The sequence below is a fragment of the Etheostoma spectabile genome, chromosome 13 (assembly GCF_008692095.1).
Source record: "Etheostoma spectabile isolate EspeVRDwgs_2016 chromosome 13, UIUC_Espe_1.0, whole genome shotgun sequence".
Lineage (NCBI taxonomy): Eukaryota > Metazoa > Chordata > Actinopteri > Perciformes > Percidae > Etheostoma > Etheostoma spectabile.
The window spans coordinates 8,313,830-8,323,861 of NC_045745.1; the positions used below are offsets into that span (position 1 = coordinate 8,313,830).

The window sequence follows — 10,032 nt, forward strand, 5'->3', positions numbered from 1 at the left end:
ACATGACAAGTCAGGGGATCAGCAAATTCATTAAGATTTATCCTTGACATGGGATATTTCTGGACCAAAATTTAATTAATCAATTAATCCATTTGATGCATGGTGTGATGGTTCAGTCTTAATTAAAGTGGTGGACCGACAGATCTGCAGATGGACATCGCCAGACCTAGAGACCAGCTGCTAACGTGGCTAAAAATAAAGCTAAAAAGTTGAAACAGACTACCTCTGCATACAGGACATCAAACTTCTACATTTTGGAACAGTGTTCCTCAAACATTAGAGAGTGCGAAAGGGGGAGTTTCACATCTTTCACTTTGCTCTCATCAATGTCCGTCAAACTAAAACTTTGAATGTGATTAAGGACGACGTCTGACGGAGCTTGGTGACGTCTCCAACTTGAGTCCCATCCACAAAGCGTCTGATTGGCTCAGGGACCGTTCCTGTCTGTTTTTCGGGTCTTGTGACGGCCAACGTGACGTGATTGCTGTGATTCTGTGACGTGTTGAATGTGTTGAAGTAACACAGGATGTGACCGGAGGTTAGAAAACCTGATTATCAGCCTGGTATCGGCATGCTTTGACTCAGGATACTTTCAAATGAAGAAAACCCCTTTAGACTTAAGTGGACTTACTAAAAATAAATGTATTATTCCCATAATTCTGGAGTGCTTTGGCACAACAAACTGCAAAAAAAAACCCGGGTCAGTTTCTGTGTTACAGTTGATCAACACATCTGGATCATGAGTGTAATTTTTCTGTATTTCTGAGGATTTGTTTTTATCTTTGTGTACCTTTTTCGATGTCGTGCTATTCTCTCCCCACTAGGGGGCGATGACGATGAAGCAAGCACAGAGCACAACAAGGCCGCCGTGTCGCCCATTCCCAAAATAGTCACCACGTCCATCAAAGAGGACATCTGCAGGGAGGAGGACGAGGACTGCAGAGACGCCTGGGGTAGGAGTGAGAGTTTAAATACATACATAGGCACAAAAATACAGTTAAAACAAATGTAAGAAGAATCCTTTGACCAAATTGTATCAAGTTAACATTTAAACACTGTTCTGAGCCCTCGGATATTTAAATAAGCTTGTATAACAACCCTGCAGTGCACAGTTGATCTGTTAACATGTGTTTTTCAGGACAAACTGGGTTATTAGCATATTTGTGCTGCAGTGATGTTATCTGAATGTAAAAAAAAAAAAGTTACAGGACAATTATGGGACCAAGGGAAAAAATTAAAGTGAAATTGAATCTCACACACACACACACACACACACACACACAGCAATGCTACACAACCATGTTTGTTGTCTAACACAGTTCTCCTGTGTCAGTGGAAAAGTTAACATTAAAACTAACACAGTGGACAAACTCTTTACATCTCGCTTTTGCCAATCCTAACAGTAATGCCATATTTATTGATATTTATTAACATACAGCAACGCTACACCAGCATTTCTATTGTATAAAACAGTTTTCTTGGGAGTTATGAACCAGAAATTTGACTTAATGTAACCCCTGATCCTGACCCTGACCCTGACCCCTGATCCTGATCCTGATCCTGACCCTAACCCTGATCTGATCTGATCCTGACCCTAACCCTGACCCCTGACCCTGACCCGGACCCTGACCCGGACCCTGACCCTCTGAGCACTCATTTACTAATTTTAATGGTATGTGTACTTTTTATCCTTTAGGGGCAAGTAATTCAAACAGTATTTTAGTATTTTTAAATGTGGTTTCAAAAGTAATTTATGTCAAAAAAATGATTTTAATGTATTTTAATATATTTTAATAGAATTTCTTTTAGACTGGACACCGGGCATTTTATCAACATAACTCTTACTCTCTTTCTATATATTTTATTTATTTAATTATTCTATTAACTTAATAACTCCCCCCCCCTTTCTTTTCTCTATGTACATTATATATATATTTAATTATTGTAGTTTTATTTGTTATAATCATGTGGAGCAGAAGTGGAGGAGACCTTTTATTTAAAGTTTTATGTCCCCGCTGTCCGTCCTGTCCTGTGGTCCTTTGGTCCGGCTCTGATCATGTGGCCTTCTTTTGAACAGCTTTTTAGACCCGAACCAGGTTTTTAAAGGAGGTTTTAAGTGTTTTATTCACACCGGTGGTCCCCTTGTGCCCGTGCCCCTTGTAGCGCCCATCCAGGGCGCTACGTTTCTACCCTAACCCTAACCCCCTAAACCTGACACCCTAACCCTAACCCCCTAACCCTAACCCCAACCCCTTAAAACCCTAACACCCTAACCCTAACACCCTAACCCTAGCACCCTAACCCCCTAAAACCCTAACACCCTAACCCTAACCCTAACACCCTAACCCTAACACCCTAACCCCCTAAACCTGACACCCTAACCCTAACACCCTAACCCTAACCCCCTAAAACCCTAACACCCTAACACCCTAACCCTCTGCTGGGCTCTGAGGGTTAATCTCCAAATCATCAAATCAACTGTTGACTTTGTTAAGAAAACGTAGAATTAAATCGGCGCTTTGCTTCTTTTCTCCAGACTCGGTGCCGAAGCCGGAGCAGAAGCCGCCGGTCCAGGAGTCGGCCTCCGCCAAGCCCGTGCAGTGCGTCGCCCCGCAGGCCCGCGACTCCTCCGACTTCTCCGCGTGGGAGTCCGGGACCGACAGCCTGGTCAACCTGTGGGACGGCAGCCCCGGCCCCGCCCCCGACCCCTCCCAGACCTGCGGGTCCTCCGATCTGGTGGACCTGATGGGCGGCGCCGTCCCGCCCGGCGCCTCCGCCACCGGCGCCAGGCCCCAGCCCCTCCTCAGCTTCGACGACGTGATGGACGGGACCTTCTGCTCGGCCCCCGTCGCCGAGGACGACCCCGCCAGCCTCGTGGACGTGACGGGCCCCGACCAGATGACCCTCAGCTACCAGCATGCACTGCAGCATGCGTCCGTGGAGGGGAAGGAGCTGGATGATGTCCAGCTGCTGTTGACCAACGGCGAGACGCTGCTGAAAGAAGGCACTCAGGTCAGACCGGTTAACACCGCCCCCCCCCGCTGTGCATTCAAGACTTTTCTCTGTTGTTCTTTGTAAATAGTTGCTCTCCTTCTCTTTCTGCCTGTCTATTGGCTCTTACAGGCCAGTGAGGGCTATTTCAGCCAATCACAGGAGGAAGAATTTGGACAACCAGAAGAGTCCTCGGCTAAACCTGCACCGGTCTTTTATAACAAGCCACCAGGTAAGATACTGGTCCGCAAAGAAAATGACCACTAGTTAAATATGACGTAACAATCAACAGCAGGGCTTTTGATTTGTAACATACTGTACATATGAGTAATTATTTACCCCCTGGTCATTTAGTTTATGCAAACTCAACACTCCTCCATGTTTGTCTGTTGTCCTGATAAATTCAGAACAATGGACGTTTCCAGTGTGTGCTCCATTTATACACCGCTGCCTTTCTACTCGTCCAACCACTCAAAGCCCTTTACACCACACACACTGATTGGAGAGGCTGCCACTCTGCTCATCAGTATCTAATCATACACACACACACACACACACACACACACGGGAGCTATTTGGGGTTGTGTGTCTTGCACGAGATTTGGGATGCAGACTGGCAATGTCCACAAGCAGCCACTCACTTACTGTATGGGTGTTTCTATTATTGCGTTCATCCCATTTATAGACATAAGGGTAGCCAAAATATTATAAACACCTTTTCTATGTCATCTAACTCATGATATCAAAGTTATCTTTTATGGAATAAATCAACGTGTGTGTGTGTGTGTGTGTGTGTGTGTGTGTGTGTGTGTGTTCCCAGAGATTGACATTACGTGCTGGGACACGGACCCCGTGGTCGACGATGACGATGACTGACCGGCCAATCACAAACCACCACCGGACCAAGAGGAAGTAGGAAGTGCGCTTCATGAAGAAACTGATTTTTTTTTTTTTTTTTAAACAATACACCAACAAACAAACAAAAAAACTAATAATAATAATAACAAATCTTGCATCAAAAGTACTTCTGTATTATCTTTTAGAGGGAAACTAAACCGTAGCCACAGAGAAGACGTTGACGGTGGTTTGAAGGCTCAGTTATGGGTCGTTCTGTGTGTTTATTTTATTTATTTGTTTGTTTTTTTTCTTATTATTTTGCTATGCAGATGTAATAGCCGGGAGCTGTGGGAGGGACCTTTGTTTGTAAATGATTTATTATACATTAACGTAGCGCACTGCTGCATATTAGACACATGAAGCCCAATGTGTGGCAGGCAGCCGACACACTTAGTTTGTAGTGCTTTAATAACACCCTATAAAACTAATACAGTGGATTATTACAGCTGCCATGTATATCTCCTCACTGTTTCTTTTCTTACCTTTTATTTCCCCCCCCACCTTCCTTCTGCCTTCCTCCCAAAATATCCAGAAATATTCACCTCTGCAAGTCACTTAATCTTGGATTTAGCCCTTACTTTATTGTAATAAAAAGGTGAAACATTTAATTTATTCTGGTGTATTTGAACGGTTGATGGGATCCTGAAGAAATCATATGCATTCTCAAGAGGAAATTCCTGAAAACGGGTCAAAGTGTGACTCGTTTTTAACCTTTTTCGCTCCTTTTTTGTATGATTTTAAGACTGAATTCAAGATTAAACGGCTCGTAAATCTGGACGCTTACTCAGTGCACTTTGATTTCTTCTTCTGTCTCCCTGTAAATGAACTGCAGCTTCTCAATCTAACCCTCCCCTCTGGGTCCATAAAATTCATTATTTTTTACCCCACGTACGTATATATTTACACAAGTGTAAAAAAAAAAGAAAAAAAAAAAGAAGCATTTTTTTTGCATCTCACCTAGATAAATATACTGTAGATATTTTTCCAAGTGTTAACAGTTTTTTAGGAGAGTGTGGCTTTAAGGTGATGAACCTTTAGCTCGTGCACAGTAGGAAGAAAAACAACGAATCCTTTGTATGATTCTTCAAAAGCTAAAAATGAGACTTTTTCACCCGGCCCTTTATAATGTCCACAGTGGGCCCAGATCCAGTTCCGATTAGGAGGCTGAAGGCAGACGCCCTGCCTTTTCAATTTTAATTATTTAAACGTTTATTTAGAGGAAGCTTGTGATGAAACCCCTGGACCAGACACGGCCACGCATTTTTTTTTTTTTTTTTTTTTTTTTTTTTATCTGCAGTGAGAACCAGATGTTTACGTCCTCCACATCCCTACGGTGGGATTGTGGGTCAAGTGAGATGTCAAATCAAGTCAGTTTTAATCATAGATCCCCAAAGTTTGTCGAGACATCGCTTCACAGACATTATGGACATGTCTCAGTGACCATGCAATTGACAGCAGTGTCTGAATCCTTCCGCCCACCGCTGCTAGGGAATAAAAGTTCCGATATCTTAGCCTCTTCTGCTTCGACTTTGACCATCAGAGAGTAGTCTATATCCACAACGGTCCACTTCCAGGTTTGCTCTGGTGCCACCAGACAGTAAGCTGGATGTCCCTCTTGCCGGCTGGATGTCCGTTACCTTCCGCTATCATCGTGTTGTAATTCTACAACGCAAAGGATTTCTGAGGACTATGGTGACCTGGTCCTCAGATCTCTGAAGGGTAAATCCAGACAGCTAGCTAGACTATCTGTCCAATCTGAGGACTATGGTTACCTGGTCCTCAGATCTCTGCAGGGTAAATCCAGACAGCTAGCTAGCTAGACTATCTGTCCAACCTGAGGACTATGGTTACCTGGTCCTCAGGTCTCTGCAGGGTAAATCCAGACAGCTAGCTAGACTATCTGTCCAATCTGAGGACTATGGTTACCTGGTCCTCAGATCTCTGCAGGGTAAATCCAGACAGCTAGCTAGACTATCTGTCCAATCTGAGGACTATGGTTCCCTGGTCCTCAGGTCTCTGCAGGGTAAATCCAGACAACTAGCTAGACTTTCTGTCCAATCGGAGCTTCCTGTTCCCGCACAACTAAAACAACCTTTGAACGTACACATGTTCCACCAAAACAAGTTCTTCCCTGAGGCTGTTTTTCAGAGGCACCGTGGCTTAGCACCGCCCATGATGATTGTGATTGGTTTAAAGACATGCCAATAAACCAGAGCACATTTTCTCCCATCCCAGAAGGCTGCGTGGACTAGCCAGACCCTCCTTCGCAGCGCTGTGGAGGAAGACTGATCAGTGATTATGTAACCATACCTATATATATATATATATATATATATAGCACATACACGGGCTAAAGTGAAACGTGACTGTATGTAGCATTTCTGCAGCGAGAAGGTGATGAGGAGATCCAGAGGACAAAGACAACGATGTGCTCAGCCAACATAACTGCATTTAAAACGAAACTTTGCTGCATTTTAGTCAAGGCGGGAGCGATTCGCCCCAAGACAACAAATACCAGAACATTTCCGCGGTCCAAAATATATCAATAAATAAAAACCCTTCTGACATCTTTTACTCCACGCAGCTTAAAACAAACACTAAAAGTGATGATTTAAATCCTCTCTGACCCACGCCTGCTGCCCGACTTTTGCTTTTGTTCTGTGCCAATGCAACAAAAAGTACCATATGTATTTTTATTTTTTAATGATGCAATATTTAGTCGCCCTGGAAACTGGAGTGAGAGGTGGGGTGGGCCCGAGACGTACGGGAGGTGTGTGTGTTTTTAATACCTGTCAACGAGTGTGCTAGAATTGATTATCAGGACCTTTTTGAATATTAGCAACAACTGTGTTAGACTTTTTTTTGCTGTAAATTCCTGTAGAAAATAAAAACTCCTAGGCAATAATAACACTGTGTGTGTGTGTGTGTGTGTGTGTGTGTGTGTGTGTGTGTGTGTGTGTGTGTGTGTGTGTTTTAGAGCATCAGGATACTGTGTGTGTTCACCAGAACAGAACAAGTTCATCTGCAGATTATTTAGCTGGTCCGTTCCAGAACAGCTGATCCTGGGGTATGTGATGATGATGATGATGATGATGATGATGATGATCATCATCATCATCATCATCATCATCATCATTAAAGATGCTCTAAACGATGTCACGCGTCTTTTCGGCTCCAACAATTTTTGTCACATACAGCAAACATCTCTAGGGGGTTGAGGCAAGCTAGCCTCGTTTTGTTTTAAAATACTTCAAACGTCACCCAACATCGCTTAGAGCACCTTTAATGATCATCGTCATCCTATACCCCAGGATCAGCTGTTCAACAAAATCAAACCGGCTCCCCAAAAACACCTGAACCCGGGTACGGGGTTAGATGTGTCTCAAATTTGTGTGAACAGATTGACAATCTGTGTGTAAATGTTCAATCTGTAAATATAAAACACATTCTACAATTACAAGAATAACAGTTCACACACTCACAAAAAACTGATTTACAAATATACAAACAAGTTCCACAAATAAAATAAATACACACCTGTAAGTGCGTTACACACATTTACATTAAAAAAAAAACACATTTGTAAACATCTCCCTAACATTTACAACTTTATTTGCTTTTTATTTTATTTGTAAATGTGTTGTTATGCACTAGCAGAATTTCTTTGTGGAACTTGTATTTGCAACTTATTTTTTGGGAGTTAAATCTTATTTTTGTATTTGTGGACTTTGTTTTTATAGTTATAGATTACACATTTACACACAGATTGTCAATCTGTGTGTAAATGTCATAATCCGTAAATATAAAACACATTGTACAATTACAAGAATAACAGTTGTCAACTCACAAAAATAATAAGCAAACATAAAACTGATTTACAAATACACAAACAAGTTCCACAAATAAAATAAATACACACCTGTCAGTGCGTTACACACATTTACATATAGCAAAAAAAAACACATTTGTAAACATCTCCCTAACATTTACAACTTTTAAATGGACATTTGTTAATTTGTATTTCATCCTGAATGATCGGGTGACGGGAAGAGGACACGCTCACATCCAACATCATCTAAATTGTGTTAAATCTTTTAAAATGAGTCTTAATTAGTGAATAAATGTCCATGTCTTGGTTTAATTTTGTCTCTTCATTTATATCTGTGTCACCCGGACAGTGACTTGCAGATGAATAGATCACAATAGTTTCATAATATTAACAAAAAGAAGAGAAATAATGAGCATTTAAATCGTATCAGTCAGTAAGATGCAGTCCCATCAATCGGTACAAGTTTGAAACGTTTATACAAACAGCAAGTTTTAACTGTCAATACCTTTTCAACGTCTAAATAAGTTTCCTTTAAACCAACTTTTTACCTTCTAGAAGGACTCCATGAATATGTAGAGTACGTAAACCGTAATTCAAAAACAGAATTTTTCAGTTAAATAACTGTGTCAATGGTAAAAAAACATAACACTTTCTGTTATATTGTAAATTAACAGAAGTATTCCTGTGACTCACGTACAAGGGACAATTTCTGTTCAAATTTACAGTCACACAACTGTTAATTCACAGATATTTCTTATAAACCTGAATAAGTAAGCCGTACTCTTAAAATTGTAATAAGTTGACAGCATTTTTTTGAGTTAACTCAAAAGTCTAAGCTTGTAAGAGCTTAAATATTTGGAGTAACCTGAACTTGCATTTTTTGATTACTGTTAACTTAAAGTACTAATTAAGTCAACTCAAATATTATCAGTATCTACAACTCAAATATTTAACATAACCGAATTTTTTTAAGTATAAAAACTCAGCATTTCATGTTGACTAAACTCAAAATGTTTCTTGTTCAATCTTTTTCATTAACCGTGAATTAACTCAACAACATTGACTTCATTAAACTCAAAATCCTTTACCTCAAAACTTAAAATATCGCTGATTGCCTTAACCGCATTCAGTATTAATAACTTAACCCTCATGTTGTCTTTTCAGGTTTTTTATCACAAAAAAAAGGGCCTTCGAAATAAGCGCTGAAGATGTCACCACTAGAAATATCAAATAACTTTGGAAAAAAACATCAAAAAAAGCACCCACAACAATGAAAAAGTTCCAAAAATGTTGGAAAAAACGCGATAATAGTGTTTCATGGTATTGGGAAAACAACACAAGGGTTACAAAACACCAAGTCAAATTAAATGTACAAGTCAATCTTGTCATATTAATCAAAAAATAGATCCACTAAACTCAAAAGAGAGTAAATGCTACTGGCACTCAGCAGTTTTGAGTATGTGGAACTTAACAAATTCCAGTAATTTTAAGTTTGAGTAAATGAAATGAGATGCAAATTTTGCCATTTCAAATGTCTTTAGACTTAAATGTGGAACAATTGTTTTCAAAATCACACCACCAAGACAAACATCAGTGATCAGCCCTGAAGCATTTTGGTAAAAAAAAAAAGGTTTATTTCATATTTGGAGAAAGAGTTTTCCTTCCATGTTCAGTCCAATGCAGTCAGTTTGTCTTTGCAGTGACATCTAGGGGCCGCTGGGGGAACTACAAGGTCCAAGAGTAAGCAAGGTGTGTGTTGTTGTTTGTTGCTTTAATATACAGGAAATTGATTGAAGTTCGTAATTTATGTATTCACTTAACATTTAACTGATATGAGACTGTCTTCCCAACAAAACGGACAGCATCAGATGACAGCAAATGCCCGAAAAACAGCTCGTTTAAGGACAGAGCTGAAGATGAAGGTTCCTTAACTGTTGTTGTCTTGCCGTCAAAATTGAAAACCAACCCTTTTGTTGACGCTTTTTAACAATGTTTTGCAACTTTTTCTTATGTTTTTGTCCCTTTTTTCAACGCATGACTTTTAAAAAAAATGTTGTCACTTTTTTGACGTTTTCAACACTACGTAACACTAACTTATTAACTTCAGTTTACAGTTATTTTTGGAATTTATGGTCAATAAACCTCATTTATAGGAAATTAATTTCAGTTTTTTTGAGTTAGAAAAGCAGAAATTAGGAATTATTGAGACTAAAATTAAAGGAATGGATGTTGATGATAATCACAGACGGGATATGTCAACTTTACTCAACACTATTTCAACAACACTTCACTTTGTTTTACAATGCTATAAAATA

The 10,032-nt window shown here is 40.2% G+C and overlaps 1 protein-coding gene across 1 annotated transcript in view; it reads left to right on the forward strand.

Annotated features, from left to right (window-relative positions):
• Positions 1–4,663, forward strand: part of dbn1 (drebrin 1) — a gene marked incomplete at its 5' end in the record, with an annotated part of 31,361 nt that extends 26,698 nt beyond the window's left edge. The window contains 4 exon segments of the mRNA XM_032534608.1: positions 825–953; positions 2,537–3,012; positions 3,124–3,223; positions 3,812–4,663. Coding sequence (XP_032390499.1) covers positions 825–953; positions 2,537–3,012; positions 3,124–3,223; positions 3,812–3,867 — 761 coding nt within the window.
• Positions 4,664–10,032: the final 5,369 nt, after the last annotated feature.